Source organism: Toxorhynchites rutilus, chromosome 3 (assembly GCF_029784135.1).
Source record: "Toxorhynchites rutilus septentrionalis strain SRP chromosome 3, ASM2978413v1, whole genome shotgun sequence".
NCBI classification, from domain to species: Eukaryota; Metazoa; Arthropoda; class Insecta; order Diptera; family Culicidae; genus Toxorhynchites; species Toxorhynchites rutilus.
The window spans coordinates 164758583-164783476 of record NC_073746.1 but is presented as its reverse complement, the minus strand read 5'-3'; the positions used below and the strand labels follow the sequence as shown (position 1 = coordinate 164783476).

General features: G+C 39.7%; 2 protein-coding genes across 2 annotated transcripts in view; both read left to right on the top strand.

Moving 5' to 3' along the window:
* LOC129776227 (polycomb protein Sfmbt) overlaps positions 1-11456 on the top strand; it is a 39914-nt gene extending 28458 nt beyond the window's left edge. The window contains exons 7-8 of the mRNA XM_055781747.1: positions 9665-9971; positions 10033-11456. Coding sequence (XP_055637722.1) covers positions 9665-9971; positions 10033-10760 — 1035 coding nt within the window. The 3' untranslated portion in view covers positions 10761-11456. The remainder of the gene's footprint in view (positions 1-9664; positions 9972-10032) is intronic.
* On the top strand, positions 713-9658 carry LOC129776228 (uncharacterized protein K02A2.6-like). The gene has a single exon (XM_055781748.1). It carries the CDS (start codon positions 7370-7372, stop codon positions 8927-8929), a length of 1560 nt encoding a protein of 519 aa, XP_055637723.1. The 5' UTR covers positions 713-7369; the 3' UTR covers positions 8930-9658.
* Positions 11457-24894: the final 13438 nt, after the last annotated feature.

Sequence of the window (24894 nt, the reverse complement as noted above, 5' to 3'; positions counted from 1 at the left end):
GCACCAATGTTTCATCAGGTTACTTATATTACGGGCTTATTTATTCTTTCAGAAATCACGACTGGTTTTACGTTTATAATTTAGTCTATAACTATTTCTTTCTAAGAACAAACTCTATTTTTATTCGATGCGATTGATTGGGTGACCGGTTCTGGAAACTTCCTAATGTGGAGAAAACGGAATCGCGTGTGCCTTCCTCAACGGTTCAGTGCCAAGTGAAAAGTTTTCGCATGGTTTATAAAGTAACAAGTTTTTCATGACAACGGTTGTTAAGGACGACGAACATGGTAACGGTATAGATAACTATCCTGATTGCTATGATTCAAATTCTAAATGTAACAACATTTGAGACTTAGTTTGAAGACTTGATAAAAGGGTGTTCGATAGTACCAGTGCAAAAAATTGTAACAACTAGGTTCTAGAATATATATTAAACAAGTTTCATTCTACAACAAAAATTGTAAAATAAAAATATTACAGGCAAACTTCGATATAACGTACATTTCGCTTTCAAAATTGTATGTTGTATCGAATTATACGTTATATCGAAGCATAATAAATAACCCAGGAAAATATTTTATATTGGACCTGATCACGAGCGTCACTTCACGGTGAAAACGAAATGAAGTGCATATAACCGTGCATACAAGTCATTCCGTTTTCACCGTGAAGTGACGTTTATGATCAGGCCCATTACTTTTCTGTGTTGCTGTTTGGATGAGGTAAGTAAATAATGATGAAAAAGTGCAACTAGAAAATGAAGCTGAACCTTTCCCTTCATATTGTTGATTGAAACTTGATTCATTCTGTTGGAATGCTATCATCCACCCAACACTACATCACTGATTTTATAACCACTCTGAGAACTGAACGTATCAGAGCACGAGAAGGGTTCACAATTGGTCGGTGTTAAGTCAGACCGGACCATGCGACATTTTTCTGATTTGGAGAAAAACGAGCTTGAAGTTTGGCGCTATAAGATGCCTTCATTGAGCATCCAAAACAATTTCAATACGTTGTTCGTGCTGTACGCATTATTTTCCAAATCTGATAAGTGTGGTATATAGCCTACGTAATGCTTAACCAAATGCAATCAATAACTCGAAATTTTTGATTTTGCGACTTGGTCCCCTCTGACTTTACACCGACCGGTAACGGCTGTGAGTGCCATGTATGAACTGCCACACAAATGAAACACGAATTTCTGCATTACTCGAGAATAAATCAAGCAAATGAAACCAAATTTTGCATGTTAACGTTTTAGGGTGCAATAAATGTTTTTATGATGGTTTGACTCTCCACTCCCCTCTTTAAGGGGGGAGGGGGGCTGCCATACAAATGAAACACAAATTTCTGCATAACTCGAGAGCTAATCAAGCACAATTTGAGATGTGAGGGTTTTTGGGTGTGAGAAATGTTTCTATGACGGTTGACACCTTTCCCTCCTCTGGAATGGAGAGGGGGTCCCATAAATATATTACACATATTTCAACCAAAAATATTCCGACCAAACATGACAATTGAAAATATATTCCATGTAACGGAGAAACATGTTATTGCAAGTGGTTGAAAAATCTTGAACGGGAATTGTGTCTGAAAATAATCTGATATTATAATGATGTTGTTAGAAATACTAGGAATTTTATAGTAAAAGGTAAATTCAACGGGGTCGAATAGAAGATCAATCAATGAACAGTTCTGCGATTGGACCCATGAACTTGCTCATAGTAAGAAAACGTGAATGTTTGAAGGTATTGATAACGAAAAACAAATTTTGGGCGAGACGAAGTTTGCCGGGTCAGCTAGTGTTAGAATAAATGTAAATAGTCGTTTAAAATAAACGTTGTCTGTGCTGTTGTTACGAAGTGCGTGGTCATTTATTCATCAGTAATTTACATCATTCGAATTGTGCAATAATTGCACACAACCAACAATTAAACGAGTGTGCAGTGTACAGTCTGCGCAAAAGGAGTTTGGGTGGAGTTGAACACAATCAGAATCCGGAATCATAAACCCAGTTATATCTCGGGATTGGTTGAATGTACAAAAAATGTTTTTATATCAGAATATAGATAGAATATCCTAGAAATTGTTCTTTATTATATATAGAAATTATTAATTTTCGTAATTTTCTTCGGGTACTCTTCATCAAAGTTTAGACTCTCTGTTTGCGGCCTCAGCGGCCATTTCATTCCACGATCTTCATGTCTGCAGCATCCCTAGTCACTTTGGCACAAATTCCGCCTCACAATTGCCCAAGATTTTTCTATTAGGCGGAATTGGGGGCAATTGGTAGGATCGAGGTTTTTTACAATGTCGCGGGGATACCATTGTTACGGGGTACCACTGAAGCACCTCTCGACTGTAGCGGCAGCTTACAGGCACTCTCCCCTATACATTTTCGAGTCCATTGTCTTTTTTGTGACGAAAGCCTTGGTCTCACCCAAGGCGCTTATATCAATGTATAACAGGTGAAGCAACATCATCACTTCAAAAGAAGGGGATTTCGGTTTGTGGAGCGGGGGTTGTTTGTTTTGTTATTGCTAGGATACGCCATTTTTGCATTCACATGCGTGAGTAGTGGATATGAGAATGAGATTCTACAAAATCATTCTTCCTTTTTCACATAAATTCGCGAAACCCGAGCATAGTAGGCATCGTTCGAATAAGCGTCGTAGCAGTTTGTATAGAGCCGCCGGCAGCGTTCTGATGCTGTTTGTAAACAATACCGACAGCATTTCCAATATGGCTGAAACTGCATTTCATATGATTGTTTCACTTGGTACATATAGAGGCGCCTTGGTCTCACCTTGGCTTCCGAACGTATGTTTCACTAAGACGCTCCTTTGATCCATCAGAACAACACTTGCATGTTCACAAAAACGTTATGTACATCATACACTGTCGATTTGACCACCTTCAGCGATTTCGTGATTTGAGTACCTGACCACGATTTTTAATGTTTGTATCAAAAATCGAATTTCTTCTCTCGGCATCTATCCTGCACAACTTTTTTCAAAACGAAACGGATTAATGTGAAATTTTCACCGTGGAACGAAGGTGAACGTGATGAATTATAGAGGTTTTAAACTTTTCAGTTCATTCGCCTCTATCACCGTGGAAAAATACAGGTTTTCCAAATTATTTGTTGTCAAAGTCATGTTACGCACACTACGACCGCTGGTATAAAATTAACTGAAATTCCGAATTCTTACTGAATCTAATCCTAAGAGTAAATAGATAAAATGACTGCCTGCACATTTATTTTTCGGCACAAATGCTCAAGCCATATTGCGGAGCATGTAATGCAAAAATGCAAATTTCATCTGGCAGTCCTGGGTATGGGCCATGGTTACAGACATGGGATTTGGATCTAAATCAGAGTGGGAGAATGGAATCCGGTCTATTGTTGTACTATTTTCATTTTGACATCCATTGCATTGTGTTACATGATTTGTTGTGATTTCGATGAAAATTTAATACAAGTGATGTGGTTTTTTTTCTATTGAATTATGAAAATAAACTCGGAAAATTATTGAAAATTATTATGTTATGCTGGAATTTTACTACAAAAATACTGAAATATCGGTAAATTGCGGCTTGGTCAATCATCGTCGCGTGTAGACTTGTATTTTTGTGTACTAAAGAAGCGATCCAAAAAGACGTGCGCGGTTGATTTGAGCGAAAAAAGATTTTAAATATAAAAGGTAGTGATTTAGTATTGTGAAAAATGCGAAATGTGTTTCGAAATTAATATTTAATTTTCGTCCGGTTTAGCTTGGAGCGCTGCTGGATGGACGATATGCTTTTCGGATTAATTCAAATTAAACTGACCGTCTGTCGGGATCACTGGGATGTGTGACAACAGGAAACGATGAGGGAGAGATCACATACGGCAACATTGTGCGGAAAAGATCGTGAAGCATCTGAAACCATTGCCTAACCAGGATTGATGCCCAGGAAGATCCTCACAGATGCACGATGCATCGACAATACAGTTGCTAACCGTTAAACCCGCTTGAACCCATTGATTCATTTACAAGCCGGTATCCCGTTTTTAAATTGATTGGAACGCGCTGATTTTTTCACTTAATGTCTCACTTAATGGATTAACAGTAATCTCTGTGTGTTCACTGAGAATCCAGCTTTTGCTTTGGCTAACAGCCATTCGACTATTCTTCCTTCTATGGTAACGAGAACGGTTGCTTTTTTTCTGGTCGTGGTCTGGAAAACTTTCCCAAGACCTTCTCGCGCATTGTTGAATACGGAATTCCGTGGAATTTGGTCGTCTTTCGAACGGTTAATTCGGTTCTTACCATTTCCACAGCGTTTGCATGCGTTTCTGACCGGCGTTTGTTTTTGCTACCTTGGCTACCATGACTGTTGATAGATCACAGTAGCCATGCCAGAAGCAGGAGTGACATGCTTTTAGATTTATGCTTATTCTAGTTTTACCTTCCAACTAATAAAGACATGAAATCCTCAAGCTCTCATAATTTATTTGACTACTGAGAAGGTAACATTTTTGGCGACGAGGTTGAAGCCTGAAGATTCTTCCGAGATGACCACCGAATATGGAACTCAAGCCGGATCTGAAGCTGGAGCAAGTGGAGGAGAAATTCCGTTGTCCGTTGTGATGCAGCAAATGGCCGAGCAAAACAGCCGTTTGATGAAGTTACTGGAACAGTTCACCGGTAACCAAGCAACGTCAACACAGCAAAACGCTCCAGAGAAAATTCTCGAATCCCTTGCGACCAACCTTAAGGAGTTTCACTTCGATCCGGAAAACGGGTTGACTTTCGATCGCTGGTTTTCTAAGTACGAGGATCTATTCAGGCAGGATGGCAGAAGCTTGGACGATGCCGCGAAGGTTAGACTTTTGCTGCGGAGTCTCAGTGTTCAGGTGCACGAGAAATTCCTCAACTACCTGCTGCCGTCCCACCCACGCGATTTCACCTTCGACGAAGTTGTAGACGAGATGAAGCAGATTTTTGGTCAGCATAAATCTCTGTTCAGCAAGCGCTACGACTGCCTCAATATTGAGAAGAACGAAGCCGACGATTTCGTAACGTATGCTGGAATCGTCAACCGTCAATGTGAGGATTTTGAACTTCAGAAGCTCACCGTGGATCAGTTCAAGAGCTTGGTGTTCATCTGCGGTTTCAAGTCATCGAAGGACACCGACGTCAGGACCCGACTTCTGTCGAAGCTCGAGTCCGATCAAGCTGAAACCATCAACCTGGCAGGACTGGTCACCGAGTGCCAACGACTGTCGAATCTTAAACACGACACGGCGTTGGTCGAGAAGAAACCGACATCTTCAGCGGTCCAGGCAGTTCGGCAGTCAAAAAAGCAGCCGAACAACCAGATGAAGTCATCAGCAGACATCAAGACACCTCCATCACCATGTTGGCAATGCGGCGCAATGCATTTTGTGAAGGACTGCACATTTTCTAAGCACACCTGCAAACAATGCGGGAAAGTGGGCCACAAAGACGGCTACTGTGGTTGTTTTTCCAAGTCATCGACTACGGAGTCGAAAGCTGGTTCCAAGAAGAAGAAGCCTTTCAACACGAAGGTTATTCAAATCGTGAAGCAGGTTCGTAGCTGTAGAAGGTTCATCACCGTCAATTTCAACGGAAAATCGGCCGAGCTCCAATTGGACTCTGGTTCCGACATCACCGTTATCAGCACACACACGTGGAAAATGATTGGCTCACCGTCATCAACGGTGACTAGCGTAGAAGCATCAACAGCATCAAGGGAACCACTCGAATTGGTTGGCGAATTCACCTGCCCGGTTACTATCGGGAAAACTACGAAGGCATCGGTCTGCTACATCACATTAGTTGAAGATCTGAACGTCATCGGACTGGACTGGTTGGACGCGTTTGACTTATGGTCGAAGCCGCTTGCTGCCAACTGCAAACAGGTGAATCTTTCCAATTTTTCACTTTCCTCTGATCAGCACTTCCTTAAGCAATATCCTGAAGTTTTTCAAGATGGTTTGGGCCACTGCATGAAGACGAAAATTTCACTGTCTCTGAAGCCGGATGCCCAACCCGTTTTCCGACCAAAGCGACCGGTGCCTTTTAATGCCATCCAAAAGGTAGAAGAGGAGCTGGATCGACTCGAGCGGTTGGACATCATCTCGCCGGTCGATTTTTCGGACTGGGCAGCACCCATCGTCGTTGTCAAGAAACCGGGGGGAAAAGTGCGTGTATGTGCCGATTACTCGACTGGGCTCAACGCAGCACTGGAGACCAACAACCACCCTCTTCCTACCCCGGAGGAGATCTTCAGCAAGCTATCCGGCAGTCAAGTCTTCAGCATCATCGACCTGTCGGATGCCTACCTTCAGGTGGAGGTCGATGACGAATACAAGAAGCTGTTGACGATTAACACCCACCGTGGGTTATTCCGTTTCAACCGATTGACTCCAGGGGTCAAGTCAGCACCCGGTGCATTCCAGCAGCTAATGGCGAAAATGGTTTCGGGTCTACGTGGTGTGGAAGTTTTCCTCGACGATATTCTGGTGCACAGCAAGACTCTCGTGGATCATAACCGAATCATCCACATGCTTTTCAACCGTCTGCGTGACTATGGATTCCGTCTACGTGTGGAGAAGTGCCGATTCCACCAGGATCAAATCAAGTACCTTGGACATATCGTTTCTGCTAAAGGTATCCAACCCGATCCAGCCAAGATTGCAGCCATTTCGGAAATGCCCGCACCAACCGACGTTCCCACCTTGCGCTCGTTCTTAGGTGCAGTCAACTTTTACGGCAAATTCGTCCGCGAGATGCACCAACTACGCCATCCGCTAGACAACCTTCTGAAAAAGGACACGAAGTTCGATTGGAGTAAGGAGTGTCAGCACGCTTTCCAAAACATCAAAAAAGTGCTACAATCTGGTCTGTTGCTCACCCACTACAATCCAGAGCAAGAGATTATCGTGGCAGGAGATGCGTCAAAAACTGGCATTGGTGCAGTTATTCTTCATCGTTTTCCGAACGGCATCATCAAGGCTGTGTCACATGCATCGAGATCGCTGACTGTAGCAGAGCAGAACTATAGCCAAATCGAAAAAGAAGCGTTGGCATTGGTTTTTGCTTGCACGAAGTTCCATCGTTTGCTGTGGGGTAGCCGGTTCACGCTTCAAACGGACCATCAACCATTGCTGAGAATTTTCGGATCCTAAAAGGGCATTCCTGTACATACCGCAAATCGGCTCCAACGATGGGCCCTGACACTTTTGGGATACGATTTCAACATCGAATACGTATCAACTCAAGATTTCGGTTACGCTGACGTACTTTCCCGGCTTATCAACAACCATCCGAAACCCGACGAAGAAGCAGTCATCGCTATGGTTCGAGTCGAAGATGACGTTAGTTCCTGTTTCCATGACTCTATTCAAGATCTTCCAGTCACCCACAAGAGCCTGAAGATCGCCACTAAGAAGGATGCCGTGCTCCAGAAGGTAATTTCTTACACACAAGGTTCCTGGCCATCACGGTGCGAAGGTATCGAAGATGTAGAAGTTCGATCTTTCTTCAGCCGTCGAGATTCCTACTCCGTAATTGACGACTGTATCATGATGGCGGATCGAATTGTAGTTCCCAAAAGCCTGCAGAAAAGGATCCTCAAGCAAGTTCACCAAGGACATCCTGGCATCGAACGGGCAAAAGCTATCGCTCGTGGAATCGTTTTCTGGCCGACAATAGATGAAGACATCACCAACTACGTTCGTAGATGCCCAAGCTGTGCGAATGCTGCAAAATCTCCACCACATGCTCAACCACAACCGTGGCCTCGAGCTGAAGGACCCTGGCAACGACTCCACATCGATTTCGCTGGACCTGTGGATGGAGAATACTATTTAGTTGTGGTGGATTCTTTCTCAAAGTGGCCGGAAATACTGCAAACTCGTTACCCGACTACTTCCACAACGACTACATTTCTTCGAGAATGCTTCGCAAGATTTGGAATTTCTACAGTCATTGTGTCGGACAATGGAAGCCAGTTCACCAGTGCTGAATTCCGTGATTTCTGCGAAGAATTTGGGATCGTCCATTTCCGTACAGCTCCGTATCATCCACAATCAAACGGGCAAGCGGAGAGGTTTGTGGACACCTTGAAGAGATCGCTGAAGAAAATTGTCGACGGAGGAGAGAAGTCAACCCTTACTGCGCTTCAAATGTTCCTGTACGTCTACAGATCCACTCCATCAGCGGTTCTGAGTGGACAATCTCCAGCCGAGGTAATGCTTGGACGCAAGATGAGGACAACTTTGGACCTGTTACGACCGTCACCCAAACCAGAATTTCACCCGCAACATCAACCAGTCAAGCGAAGTTTCCTAGCTGGTGCTCGAGTTTATGCCAAAGTCTACTCTGCAAACGATAAGTGGAAGTGGATGCCCGGTATTGTGCTCGAAGCTATTGGCAACGTCAACTACAACATATTATTGGACTGCCAAGTTGGTCGACGCAAAGTGCTACGTTCGCACATTGATCAACTCCGAACGGGAATGGAAGAAGTTGCTCCTGCACCAGCACCATTATCTATCTTGATTGACGACTTTGGACTTACTCCAGCTGAACCAACACCTCAGCTGGACAGAACCCAATCTTCGATCCAGAACGATCAACCAACACCTAATGAAGTCCTGAACTTGGATCAACCAACATCTGATGAGGAGCACGTTGAGTCAGCCGAGGTTCTTGATCTTCAAGATACGTTGTCGAGTGAAGGAGATGAAACTCTACTGTCAATGGATGTTCCCCAGCCGATTCTGACATCGACACCTTTGCAACGTCCCGTGCGATCAACCCGGCCACCAATCAAGTTTCAACATTACCACTGCTACCAAATTAGAGGGGGAGATGCTACCTTGGCTACCATGACTGTTGATAGATCACAGTAGCCATGCCAGAAGCAGGAGTGACATGCTTTTAGATTTATGCTTATTCTAGTTTTACCTTCCAACTAATAAAGACATGAAATCCTCAAGCTCTCATAATTTATTTGACTACTGAGAAGGTAACAGTTTTATTCATCGCAATATAGCAAATGAGATCTGTTGGGTGGAATAACAAACAATTAGAAATATCCTTGTTCCAGCCATGTTTATTGTGGTGATAACTTATCGAAATCTCAAGAAAAAGATATCAACAAACTTAAAATCAGAGCAGTGCCCCTGTATCCTTCAATTTTTATTTCCTTCGGAGATTTTCAATCGTTCTCACTTTGTAAATTGATAACAGTGCACAATGCTGTTAGCCACTTTGCTAAGGAAAACAACAAATATGACGAATGACAGTGCGACGACCGATATCGGTTGCCAATTTTTCAAATAGTTATAGTTTAGTGAGTATACACAAATATAATTTATCAGAAATAACAAGATAGCTTGTGAGAAAAACAGTATTTTATGTCAAGTGAGCGGAATTATGCATTGGCTGGTATAAGGGAGCTTCACGGTATTTAAAGGAAAAAAAGAGCGAGAAATCAATTGTAAGGTATCGTCTCAGGAACTTTCCAGCTGAGTACTTGCAACGTGTCATCATCTTGCTGTTTTGAACGTTTTCAAACTAGTGAAACGATTCATTTCTTTTACCAGCCTATGTTTATGCTACATTCTATATTATTTTCACCACAGGTTGGAATGAAACTGGAATCCGCGGATCTGATGGACCCACGGTTGATTTGTGTGGCAACTATTTCACGTGTCGTCGGCCGGCTGCTGAAGGTTCACTTCGACGGCTGGGATGACGAGTACGACCAGTGGCTGGACAGCGAGAGCCCGGACATCTATCCGATCGGGTGGTGTGTGTTGGTTGGCCACAAATTGGAAGGACCCCGCGTGATGCCCAAAATCCCACCGACGCAAAAAGTGTCCCCCAAAATGATCAAGAAGGGGAAGCGAAAGAAGAAAATGATGAAGTTTGAGTTGAATACAGCAGACTGTAAGTTGATCTCTTTCCGACTGCGTCATAACCTGTGTTTAACCTATATTTACCTTCGCAGTGCATCCAGTTCCCACGACGCGCACAGCTTCGATCAAGAAGGAACAGGAACAGTTCGAGCAGCAGAAGCTGCTCAGTGCAACCCAGAACAGCATCCCATTCTCGATAGCTCAGCTGCAGAGTAACTTGGATCAAATCCAGTATTCCAGCCACAGCACGGCGGCCTCACTGGAATCTCACAGTATCAGTAGCGGAACGTCATCTTCACTGCTGTCAATCAAACACGAACCTCCACACGATCCGTTGCTTGGGCCGATATTCGATCAATCGAATGAGAGCATTATCGTGGGAGACGATGACATGAGTGGTGATCTCAAAACCGAAGATGAAGACGGCGAATCTAATAGTGCCACAGGAAATCCCTCCTCGGTTCCCTCGGAAATAACCGACATCGATATGGAGAAAATCATTCCAAGGCTAATCAACGACAACGGGAGTAATTCTCCTGAGCCCGCTAACGGTCAGATCAATCCTGACAGTTGGGATATCAAGGACGTTGCAATGTTCCTAACGGCAAATGATTGTTCGGTTCATTGCGATCCGTTTGTGGCGAGTGGGATCGACGGGAAGCGGCTGCTTCAGCTCAGTAAGGACGATATCATCACTTTGCTTCACATGAAAGTGGGGCCTTCGTTAAAAATCTATGATCTCATTCAGCAACTAAAGTGCAAAATCGATCCGAGCAAGTCGCGGCTACTTAAGTCTAGCCTAGGCAAAAAGTATCTGTAGCGAGGGGTAATCAATTGCGTATCGTGGAACCCAAATGAGATGAAAACAAGGGACAAATTCAAGAGTATTAATTTATTTCTCTGTTCTTCATTTGCGCCACATTTGCTGGTTTATATAGATTTTTTTTTTCGTTTTTATAGGTAGATTTTTTCCGTGTAGCAAGATTTATAGGTCTTTTTTAAGTGAGTACCCTTTCTGTTGTGATGAAAGCGAAACGAGTTTTAAAAAATAGTGTCGATGGGATTCCAAAGCTTTGCGTCGATGAATATGAAGTCAGAAACTTATGCGCATAATATTTTTTCGCGAAACAACATTTCCAGTGAGATAGAAAAGCAAAGTGTAGAAAGCAATTACCAAAAAAGTTACACAAAACAAAGGAAATCACGCCGCACCACAATGGGAACTCTATTCGGTGTTTAAAGGGATGTGAAGCAGATTCTAGCTCGATTTGCGATAGTGTCTAAACAAAGAAACAAGCAAACAAACAAACAATAATACAAACGTATAAAGAGAAAAGGTATACACGTATTTGTAAAAATCTAAAAGTCTTAAAATGCTAAAGTGGTAGTATAATGGTTCAGAATTTATTGAAGCATCTTTTTTACGAGGAAAGAGAAAGCTAAATTGTATATTTAGATTAGAGTAGCGGATACATGAGAGAAATACAAAGCAAAGGAGATAATGTTTCTTGGAAAATATGTCGAAACAATGTAATGTCCGAAATTCATTGAATTTTGCATGGATAATTCTTACGGCTATCGATTAGTAACGCATGATACGGAAGTTAGAAAAAAATGACGATATTTGTGATGTGAACGTGGATCCTTCTCTATCACAGCGTCTAGCGTTTTACGTCACAAATAAACCTTTGTGATAATTGCACTCTAATAGAAATAGAAGAATTCAGTTTCAAATGAATGATTTAGTTCCTCGTCGTATTTCAGAAAGGATTTGTTGTATTCCGGACATAAATCAACATTCGTTAAGAAAGGTTAGCATAGACGTCATCGACGGAGCGGCTCGTGCTGTTTCAAGGAATCGTCTCGTATTTGGACTGCTCGTCGCTCATCATTCGCTATTCACGTTCGTTCTAGTCAAACCAATGTGCACCTATTTCTCTGTTCGTGGTCAGTGAAACAAGATTTTTCTTTCCGGGTTGTAGCCGGTAGTATGTCATTTAAGCCGTATCCAGTTCACCGAAATCTACTAGATTTTGTCAGATGTGCAACGAGGTTCCCTTCAAGTAGTGCGTACATCGATCTCTGTCTTCCCCCTGTACTTCATCATAGAAAGTCTGCAACACCTTCTGTTCAAAAACAGGAAGTGGGTTATATCTGTGGTATAACCGCAAGGGTGACGTATGACTATCATTGATTGACTGATCATTTGTTTTTAGTTGCATCTGAATCAATTCTGAGTGAATGAATAAATGAATAAAATAATTGAAAATGAAACGAGACCGTTACGTTGGAGCCACAATATTCGTCAAAAGAAGCAATCACACAAAAGTTGTATAATGCATAATACATTGCTTGCATTGTGATATGATTTGTATTCCATTTCCAACATTTCCAAAATATATGTTACATCAAATCAGTCTACATAATTTTTGCGTTCGTTCATTCTTTCTAACAACACCCATTTCTCGTTTGAGAAATTGTTGAGTAAACATGATTTTCCAGTGCGCGTAGAGCGGGAATTACTTCATAAGATTCATTGCACCTCTAATAAATTGCCGACGTAGTCTTACGTCGATCGCACTTGATTGAAAAATAACAAAACCAAATGTATTTGGTCGCAGTATTATATGGATAGAAAACATTAAAATAAACTCTTTCGCTTGAATGTATTATAAATTCCAAGGGGAACTGGCAGATTATTTTTCAGCAACGATGGCATCTTTCTGGAATCTTCTCGATGCTGGATGGCAACCAAACGAATAGAGTTCCGCGCGTGTATGTGTGTGTGTGGCCGCTGCTCCGATGTCTCAAGCGGAACCGTTTTTCGATTCTGATTTTCTCTTCGACGCCTTTTCAGTGACATCACTCTCCAGGCTCTTGCTGACACCGTTAATCAGCGCTTTCATGATGATGGATTTGAGAACTTTTTTCACGAGTCCGTCGTTTTGTTTTAGTTTTTTTTGTTTTATGTATATTATAGGTTATTTAATTAAAATAAAGACTGCAGAATAATAATCTTTTTGAATTTTTTATTTCAGATGACTTCGGAAGGCTGTGTGCTTCCCCGAACCAGCTCATCTTCTTTTCGAGGACTCCATTCTGACGTCAAATATTAAAAACAAATTTATATAAAATAAAATAATATTTTTTCTATATTTTAAAACACTGATAAAAGCATATAAAAATTTGAAAACGATCGCATTTTATTTTCTTCTTAAAAAAAGTCGAAATTACGGTCGTCACACCGTGCTACTACCTTAACTTCACCATAACAGCGACAACATGCTCGAATCGCTGTTCAATTATAACTGAGTGGATTTCGGTTCGGTTCTTGTTTTTAAAGGGCCTTTAACCCAAAGGTCATTCCTTCCTGGCTGAGTGGATTTCCGAGTGGCGCTCGCTTATATACCGATTGGTGATTTGAATAGCCTGTTTTGAAAGCAATTTTAAGGCTATTGAAACAAGTTTTTGGAGCACAAGTATATAACGCGTAGACATTTTATCTTTCGAATAAAGTGTTTATCATACCATTTCGTTCAGTTGTTTAGGAGCTATTTTGCGGGTTTATTGTCCGGCGTTCTAAATACATGTTTTCTCGAAACAATGTTATTTCAACTGGTGGTATCGATATCTCAGGATCTACTCGACCGATTTGGCTGAAATTTTCTATCAGCTTGTAAAAACGAGTTATCTAAGGCGTTACATAGCTGTTTTTTGATATTCCATTTTTTCGGTTTTTTTTAAAAATCGCTGTTTGGAGATTTTTCATGAAAAACACCTCATTTTTAACCAAAATGGCCGTTTTTCATGAAAAATATCTCATTTTTAGCAAAAATGGCGACATTGCGACATCTACATTAGAACATCATCCGTTCTGACAAGTTTTCGAATTTTCAAACACCCCTATTGGTATTGGTATTGTCCTAAAGTTTCAAAATATTCATTGGAATTTGTTCTACGATACCCCGTTGCTTCAGAACCGATACCACCAGCAAGGTACCGATTTTCAGACAGCATCTACGCATCTAGCTGTCAACAGCGCCATTATCATTATTCGTGCACTCAAAAAATGGAAAATACATCTTCAAATATACCTTAAACAATAACCAAAATTCACTAACACTTCACTTTATTCGTAACATCCGAAAAAAATCCGCCCCTTAAACATACGAAAATTGGCCTGGCTATAACAAAGGCTGTGTCGACTTTGATCATGATAGCGTCTCGCAAGTGAGTGTATTCTCGTTGATTGTGTCGTAGGAATTGCAGCCGTTCGTTAACTATCTTCGCTTACATGTCGATCATAAATTATTGGAACAGATCACGATACATTTAAGGCGTATTGCTTGGCATAGAAGTCTCAACTAAGTACTAATAAAAATGACGCAAGTAATATTACGTTGAGAAGGCGAACGTTGCGAACGTAAGTGCCATTGACATTGAAGAAGAACATGGCGAGAGTCGTATGAACGGTGTGTATTAATGATGAATTTCAGATTATTGTTTTTTTTTCGAGTCAAAATTTCTCGCTTCACTACCATGATTCCAGCAGCGCATGAGCATTAATTCTACACCGGTGCCCTCCAGCTGGTGTTTTATCAGGATTGATGACAATAGCGACTGTCATTTTGTAATCCGAGCAAGTGTGATTTGAAGAATTTAATTGATTCATTGTGCTCATTCAAAAAGGCTTTCGGCTTGCCAGTGATGCGCCTGGAGACGAATTGAAGTTACTTGCGCATGTGTGGATGAATGTTCTATGAAGCGGACGTAGCGCCATCTTTCATTGAACAACGTAAATGAATTGGTTCTGTTGATTTGTTCGAATACTAACTCACCCAGCAAACGATGTTCTGTCTTATAATTCTGTAAAATTGTTCTAAAAGATCATTTTCACTGCGAAAGAATCATATGCGTACCTCTTTTTTGGAATTTTCTCTTTTTATTTTCAATATCCTTGTTCTATATATAAGATATATATTTGTTTATTTCAGGCTCATTACCATTTTAGCTGTAACAGAACCGAATTTAAATCGTGTACATGTCACATGGTTATCATATCTATAATTAGCACATTACACAGTTGCCATTTTTCGGCGTAGGAGTTTCCTTCTATACCATTACATATGGTACATTTACACAGTAGCCATTTAGGCGTAAGATTATTCTTTCTGTTCTTCCATTATTCAGTTAAACCACCGAACAGCGGAGACAGTTGATATGATCATTGTTGAGTTATTAATAGAACAGCAGTCCGATGTGTCTTGCAGAGCAGAGCAGTTGTATGGATGAATCGATCTCCATCGCTGATGAGTAATTATTCTGTAACAACACAAAGAGGTCAATGAGGGCCCACGATCGATCGCTTACTAAGCGAACGCGCAACCAATGTGGCTACGGAGACCCCCTAGACTAACAATTTAACAATAACTAAATCTAACTTTAGATTGGTTGGACAGGATTAAAATTTAGGACTAGTATGGAACGGGTGGGGTAGTTTGGTTTGATGAGAAGGGAAGGAATCAAACATAGATATCATATTTTGAGAAATTGGTAAAAAGAAAACATAAGGTTGAGGTCGCGCCTAGCTAAGATGTCTCTAACCGGTAAGTCAGATTGGCTCCCTAGTGCCCTGAGTGAATCCGATAGATGAGCCCTGGCAGAATGAAAGTTTATACAAGGCCAGACCACATGCTCGATGTCATGATAATCATCACCTCAAACGCAAATATTACTATCAACGATCCCAATGCGATACAGATGTGAATCTAACAAGTAATGACATGACATGAGGCGGGACATCACGCGAATGAAGTCCCGACCTACATTCAATCCCTTGAACCATGCATTTGTCGATACCTTGGGAATAATTGAGATGGCACCACTTGTGCGCCCGTGGCCGAGTGGTTAGCGCCATAACTAACATGCCGGGTGTTCGGGTTCGATTCCCGTTCTGGTCGGGGGAATTTTTCGTCAAAGAAATTTCCTCCGACTTGCACTGTGATCACGCGTATTCTAGAGCTCAGAATGCATTCAAGGCGTGTTATTTAGTGCCATTGAAGAAGAAGAAGAACCACTTGCAAAAATCTACTTGACCATCACAAAGCACCATCATTCAATGGATACGTGTCAAAATTTGACAGCAATCGGTCGATTGGTTCGTGAGTTACAGCATTGAGAGTGAAGCAACTTTTGTTATTGTGAAAAATGGAAAAATCCTAATTTCGTGTATTGATGGCAAAAATTGCATGAATTGGGCTTCGAATTGCCTCCGCATCCACCGTATTCTCCAGATCTGGCCCTCAGCGACCATTTTCTGTCCGCAGACCTAAAGAGCATGCTCGCTGGCAAGAAATTTGAGACCAATGATTAAGTGATTACCGAAACTGAGGCCTATTTTGAGGAGAAACCGAAAGAGTACTATAAAATTGAAAAGTTGCAAGATCGCTATAATCGATGTATCGCCCTCGAAGGCAATTATGTTGAATAATAAAATTGAATTTTGCAAAAACAGATAGTTTTACTGTGTTACCTTATAAACTTTTCAGCCGAACTGTTAGACGACCCAGATCTGATCAGTCGTTCTCCTGTGAGTTATACGTTCGTGGGAAAAACCTCTTTTTATATATTAAGATTTATGATATAAACATACTGAAATCAAAATCAAAATCAGCGATTGATCCCACGAACGTTCGCTCAGTAAGAAAACGTTAATGTTCGAAAGAATTCATATGAAAGAAATAATTGTGGTCGGGTTTTAAGCTCGCCGGGTCAGCTACTTATTCTGATGAAAAGATACAAAGGTTCATTGGATAACAGGGGGAGGAGTATGAAAATGTCCACACTTGTCCATTCGGTCCACGTGGTACAGTCAATCGCAAAATTGTGTGACCACATACTACTTGACGATACATTCCATGGAAGACCTGTCTGCGCAGACACTTGACGATACATTCCATGGAAGACCTGTCTGCGCAGACACTATCCGGAGAGCAGCCTACAGGAACAATCTGAGAGGTCGTGTTGGCCGTGAATAATATTTCATCTCAAAGGTGAATATGAAAAAAAAACGACTACAGTTTGCTAAGGCATATGTTAACAGAACTAAGGAGTTCTGGAACAAGGTCCTTTTTTACGGATGAGACAAAAACCAATCGCTTTGAATCGACTGGAAGATAGATTATGTGGAGGAAACCAGTATCAGTGCTCCAGATTCAACATTTGGTTCCCACAGTAAAACACGGCCGCGGCAGTCAGCTGATGTATGGTACAATGGCGGCTTCTGGAACTAAAACCATGGCAAATAGGCGATGGACAAGACGGCTTAATTCAACATCCTGAAACATAGGGCCTGATCACGATCGTCACTTCACGGTGAAAACGAAGTGAAATGTACACTACGTTATTACGGCTGCCACTGTGTTTGTAGAATCCGGAAGAGTTCATCCGCCGTGACAACTTTGATGAACTCGGTGTTATTATGAATATCACGATACTGTCACGACACGGGGAAAAACAAGTATATTTGTCACTTGTGTTTTAGATGGTGAAAGCTAGTCACGCGGAATGGAGTAAGTTTAATTTCGAATTTATTTAGCTTTTTTGCTAACATTTTGAATCGTGTTTTGCTTTTTAAGAAAAAAAAGATAAACAAACAGCAATTTACCCGCTTGGTGGCATTTTTAGAACGAAACCCTGTCGTAGCCAGAACGTAAATTTGTTTATTTGGATTCGATAAATGCGCTATGGGATGTAATTGAGGACTAAAAATGTAGCTCCCGTAGACCGATTGAAACATGGCAAAAGGTCTAATTTCGATTGTCCTAAATGAATAGAATTTTTTTGTTTCTATTTTAAGGATTAGACTAACAGAGAGTTGCAACCCCATAAAATGGCAATGGAGGCCACTGGCTAAAACTATAATTATGATTGGTTATGTATAATATTGATTTGTTGATATTTTGAATATAAAATAATAACTGTAATGTTTTTCCAACATTGTAGAGCTGGTTTTTTGTAATTCAAACATTCACAATTGGTGGACAAGACCCGAATCAGGACGATAGTTACACCGAATAAGGCCATTGATCTTTCGTTTTTACGTAATAGATATTTTCAACGAAATTGTTTTGAAGACAAACTATGAATGAAAAAATATTTAAGTTTCAAATAAGGAAAAAATGAATCTATCATTGCAAAGCTTTTAAATTAATATTTTTAAAATTATTCTCTAGTTCTTTTTTCCATAATTTTGATATCTGTCTAAAGAAAATCCGAATCATTTTCTGCTTTTGGCAAATTCCTTGAAACTCATCAGGTGTTTCATATGAAAATTATGCTTCTGACCGATGCTACTGACCAGTTTCTGTTTAAATAATTATATCAAGCCTCTTGTCCCGTATATCAAATTACACGAGAATGGGAAGGATAAAAGGATTAAACTTCAGAATCCCATATGGGAGTAGCTCAGATTATACTGATCATGAGATGGATAAATTCTGGTTTATTCTGAAATATAGAAAATTTTATTATTTATCAAAATTGTAGAGACGGTTATTTAAAAATGATTTTAACGTTGACCTATACTAAAAACTTCTCACTATTCAAACGAGTATAACAGAGCTGAGTACAAGAGTATGCGAGATATCGATTATTAAACTCATGATAGTCATGTTTTATCTCTAGAGTAATTTATAGAAAGAGGAAATAAAATTACAGCAACCAAGTATTCCACCTCATCTTTGAACCAGCGTTTGAATCAGCAAACTAACGCACCAAGCAAATGATTCATGGAATGAGTCCGAATAGTTGGCATTGAAATACCGAATCATCGAGGTAGAATCGCAAACTTGTCACTCTAAAACATACGTTCAATTAAATGGAATATTATCTCATACACTTATTCACTTATTAACACTTAACGTTCAAACGTCCGAAATTATGCAACCGACATAACGTTCAAACGCCCGAAATTATGCAACTGACATATCTCTTATAAACGGGAATGAACTCTTTCACTTCACGGAGTTTATCTTAACACAAAGGGCCTGATTCTCGAATACACTTCACGGTGGAAACGGAATGAAACGTATCCGCGATGACAACGGTACGGTGTCGACATCTGGATACGAGATTAGTTTCCCACTAAACTTATCATTATAATATCAAATTATCTTCAGATAAAATTTCTGCATGAGATTATTATATCACATGAAGAAAACAAAGTTTTCCACTCACATTGAATACCGGTTTGATACGAAGAAGTTAATTTTCATTAATGATTTTTTTATTTGAAAAGTGCTTATTCTACCTGAAAACTCATTTCACTAATTTCTACCTAATTTCTACCTGAAAATTGATTCTATCTGAAAACTCACTTCACTAACTCGTAAAACGTAGTTGAATGGTGTGCCGTTTATTTCGTTTCCACCGTGAAATGTATTCGAGAATCAGGCCCAAAAAGATTAAGTGGAGTGTAAGTGACGTGAAAGCGTTTGTGACAGTGATGTTCGTGATCAGGTCCATAACCTGCAGTCTCCCGTACAGAAATTGGCCCCGCCTAGTGATTACTACCTTCAACAGGATAATGATCCGAACTAAACTGACCTCATCGTGCGGGAGTCCCTGCTCTATAATGTCCCAACCGACTCAAAATACATCCGTTATCACCGGACTTGAATACTATTGAGCAGCTATGGTGGGAAATCAAGAACTGAACTTTTATTCTGAAGAATAAAAATCCAGGGAACAAAGTGGAACTCAAAACGACGATTAAGGAGATCTGGGAAAGTGACTAGTGACCAGCGACAGTGACCATAAATCTCACCTCGGCACTTGCAGGTAGTGCTGGACGCCAAAGAGGGCCATACTAAATACTAGGAGATTGATTTGTGTTATTTCTTTACATTTCTGAACTGATTTCAATTTTCTTTTCAAGAAAAACTTGAACTGTACACTCAATTCTACCACATCTGAATTGGAGATTTTTTGTTTGTTTTTTAAACATAAAGTAGAGATGTGACCATTTCATTTTTTTTTGTTGTGACTACCATTTTACGATGAATATAAGGGGCTGTCCACATACCACATAGACAGAAAAAGCACGATTTTACACTCCCCCCTCCCCCTCCGTGGACAAGTCTGGACATTTTCATACCCCTCCCTCTGTTGTCCACGTGGACATTTTTGCTTATTTAATTAGAATAATCGAAGAAATAACTGGATTGCGCTTACATTAAATTTTAATTCCATTTATGTTTTTTTTTCAAATTTTACTAGCTGTACCCTGCCACGCTTTGGCTATCTAATATGCCAACACGGAAACGCGCAGTTGAACAATCGAACGCCAATCGAATAAAATTAAATGGATTTAAAATCATTATCGGATACAATTTTAGTTCACGATTTTTTAAACACTTGCAAAAAAATGTGTTGCTACCACATAGAATACGTATTCAATACTAGAAATTTGATTTACGCTCACAGCATTACTTCAGAAGTGTGCTTATTCCATCTGAAAATCTTAAAGCTTCCTGAGGGGTTGGCAGTAGCAACAACAATCCTTGAAGTGGATTTTATATTGTGTCATAATATGAGCTCCATCAGTGGCGAACTTTTCGAGTTTATGAAGCCCACAAAAACAAACAGAACAATTTTAGATGCATAGATTTTTTTATCAATTATAAAGAATATCAAGAAAACAAAAGATGAAATAGAGACCTGATATCTAAAGATCTTCATTTGATAAAGAATTGAGGGGTAAAGGGTCAAAATTTCTAAGCGATTTTGAAACGCATGTACTTTCGATGGAATGACGACGAAAAATACAGCATTTTCAAACTATAAATTTCTAGTTTATGGATATCGAGTGGATTTGTCGAATGTAGTTTTTTACCCACTCCGGTACGATTGGTCACAGGAAATGTCGATTCATTTACACATTCGCTTCACTTTAAGTCATCAGCGCAATGCGAAATCTTTTCTGCAATAGTTCCGGGAATTTTCAGAGGGTACTAATAGCGTATTAGAAATATTTTCAATGTATATTTTATATGTTTTCAACTACTTATTGAAAATTTTTCATTGAGTGTCTAGATGGCTTCCAAAATGCTCGCGGGGAAAAACTACGACTGCTATTCTGTATTTCGATCGACATTCTGTATTCCGTTCAAGTTGTTTTTGCCCTTCGTTCAATCTGCTTCTCTTTGAACATTAGATGGGGCAAAAAATAGGGAATGCAAAATTACATCTCGAACGAAATAATGGTTACGAACGGAATGCAAATCCGGCGGAATGCAGAATCGGGGTATATCAGAAAACTCACGACTCATTGATTTTTTGCTATCCTTGCCCGAAAAGTTATTTGTATTGCTCTTTGGTTTTAAAAATCCGCTAAAATCCTTATCAAAACATCACTTATTAAATTCGAACAGTTTACTAAAGAACAATTCAACGCCAAATTAATCAATCGCTGCCCCGATCCTGCCCATTTTTTAAAAATATGTACAGTTTTGGTTTGAAATCTGCTGTCCGATTGAAATAAGTTTTTGAGAAATCAATTAATTTAATAGAAAGTTAATTGATTCCTCAAAAACATGAAGAAATGTTTAACCCATTCCAGGCCAAGCGTTCGAAAAATCGAACAGCAACTTTGATAATTTTTCATGGCTTTGGAAAGCTAACATATGGTAAGGTTTTGGCATCAAATGATAGCTCAATTTATTAGCTATCACTTACCATAAATTTCATTCAATTTTGTATAACTTTATTGAACAACAAATTCGAATTAAAGCAACTATGTGCGAAAAGTACATAACCTCACATAACCTAATAAAAAAACAAACCTTCTAAAATGTAAAAATATATAAACTTTATTACAGTATTTCTTTGATAAAAGAACACACATTGCGTTGTAGAAAAAAAACATTGAATCCTAGAGGATCATAAATGTAGGTTTTAGCCAATGTTTTTGTTTGGCGATTTTTCGGTTTTTTGTCATTTTCCGGAAAACGGAAGGACGGAAAAAATAATTCTTGAAGATTTGGGTTTATGTAACGCCAATAATCAAAATTACATTGGTGTTCGTTAAAAAAAAATTATACAGCTTGGTCGTTAATGGGTAAAACTGCTGAGAAAACTTTCTCATAAATTGAATAGAATATCGAAAACTATTATATGTGTTTGAAATATTGTTATATACAAGTTGTTAGGTAGCTGATCCGATATATTTCTGGCGATAGAGGATCGTATTTGATGAAAAAAATCCTACACGCTTATGATCAAATCTAATCTACGAAAGAATTATTGAACTCTTCCTTGAGACCGTTTTTTTGCCTTATACTGATTTTAATTCAAAAATTACGCTGCTTAGCACGATTCAATTGCTTTCATTTGAGAAAATTGTGCATAAATTATGTTGTGAATCACTTCAATTTTTGCAAGATAACAGTGTTATTTTTTTTCTCCAATTCATTTATTTGTAAGGCTCAATCGCATGAGCTTTGCGGAGCCACTAATTCGTGATTTGTTTTTACAGAATTTCAACTTAAATCTATGTTTAGTAGGTTTCGACTAGAGATGTGCCATCCGCTCATGAGCTGTTCATTCGAATCGCTTCATCATAGTGAGCGGATTTGGATCGGCTCGCAATCAAAAAAACGCAGCTCATCAGCTCATTACGGAGCTGGAGCTGATGAGCTGTTGAGCTGATGAGCTGTTGAGCTGTTGAGCTGATGAGCTGCTGAGCTGTTGAGCTGAAGAGCTGTTGAGCTGTTGAGCTGTTGAGCTGTTGAGCTGTTGAGCTGTTGAGCTGTTGAGCTGCTGAGCTGTTGAGCTGTTGAGCTGCATAGCTGTGGAGCGCAAAAGCTGCAGAGAGTGTATTGCGAGACGCGAAAGGATTTTTCGTCTCCCGCGCTTCATGGCATGACGTCAGTTTGTTTTCGTGTATCCCTCTTCGTACTTTAGCTTTAGCAGAGATGCCAGATAGGAAAAAAGGTTTTTGTTTTGAAGATATTCAATCGTTCGTTACATCATTAAATTTTTCTTATATGGCCAAACAAAATAATAAACATTATTATATGTTTGTAAATAAATTTTATATATTACATTGTTATTTAAACATTACTGTGGAAACACATACATTTATTTCCGCGTGCTGAATCAAAACAATTCAGAAAACCACCCGGCATAAATGTTGATGATTGATACTGGTCCTTTTGATACCTTTGTGATCGTGAATAATTATTTCTCGTTGCACCTATTAGTGGATTTATTTTTATATCCTCGGATGCAAAAAAAAAAAATCTCGATGGTTTTTTCAAAAAACGTTGTCTCGGCCAATATTCCTGGAGGCATTTTATTTGGCTACTGCTGGTTTTTCTGTTGTTTAAGTTCAGCATACCCTAAGCATCTTCTATGTTGGATTTCAGCATTCAGTATTTGTTGTATATTATATTATTAGAATTCATATCAGTTCTAGTTTTTGTTCAATTACAAATTAAATTCGTTTATTTTTTGCTTTCCGTCTATTAAGAAAATGCACACTATGCAATGTCCCATGGTGATTACGTTTCATATGCAATTGTGCGGACAACTGCAAATTTCAACTGAGCTCAAGAGCTGTTCCAAATGAACAGCTCACTTGTATGAGCTGAACGGCTCTGAGCCGCTCACCATGATGAGCTGATTTGCCCATCTCTAGTTTCGACCGATTACTCGCGGTTTACTCGAGGTTAGAGGGGCAACAATTTTTGTGGGATGGATCAGGTTAGGGATAGTGCTCCCGTGGCCGAGTGGTTAGCGTCATAACTAACATGCCGGGTGTTCGGGTTCGATTCCCGTTCTGGTCGGGGGAATTTTTTGTCAAAGAAATTTCCTCCGACTTGCACTGTGATCACGCGTATTCTAGAGCTTGCCATTCAGAATGCATTCAAGGCGTGTTATTTGGCATAGAAATCTCAACTAAGTACTAATAAAAAATGACGCAAGTAATACTACGCTGAGACGGCGAAGTTCCTCTAGGAACGTTAGTGCCATTGAAGAAGAAGAAGAAGAAGAAGAAGATCAGGTTAGGGATATGGATATGAGGTATCGTTGTCTCAACCGAGAGTTGCCGCACGCACTGTAGCATTGTGCATAAAGACCAGGGATAGCATCTGGTGTTCGACTATCTGTCGAGGGTGGGCGACGGTGAGATGAGGGGACAATATAACAGTGTAATGTCGAGGAAAGAATTGTACAATGGTTGGACAGCTTCAATTTGATAGATATAAACAATCCAGATTATCATGGAAAATTTATAAAAACCTATAAAAGCACAAAAATTTAAGTTTCATCCTTACCTTGGTTCCAATAATTTAAATGTTTTACAACTGCATTCTACGCAAAATTTACTTATCTTTCAAATGAGTAACATAATTATTCTAAGTAGCGAACTTTCTAAATTAGAGTCAGTTCAAGACATAAAGTTCGACTCAAGAAAAGTTCAACAACTCTAGCTGAGAATTAACCAAATGCGTAGAATTTATAATATGATCCTCTATCACCTCCTGAAATATTCCGAATCAGCTACCAAATTCCACGTATATTTTTATCAGAACACTCACTCAATTTTTTGACGGCTAGTGGAAATTGATGAAATTAAAATACTTTGGAAAAATGATTTTACACGCAATTCTGAAAAATGGAAAACAAAACTGAAAAACTATACAGACATTATTATCCTAAGACTAACTATTCTCGAGATATAACAAAATGTATAGAAAATTATATTAGGCTGTCAAAAAAGTCCTGCGGTATTTCCGCGAGGTGTCGTTGTAAGCGCGTAGTTCTAGTTGTATTCATTGTATCGAGTCATACTATAGCTTGTTGGAAGGTATTTTTGCGCGCTATAATATAGTCCTTGACAGTGTTTTGTTTGGTTAAGTCGTTCATGAGTTATAGTGTCGCAAATATGG

What these genes read in the sequence shown, in the direction of transcription:
- LOC129776228 (XM_055781748.1), top strand. Translation starts at nt 7,370, where the DNA reads ATGGTTCGAGTCGAAGATGACGTTAGTTCCTGTTTCCATGACTCTATT.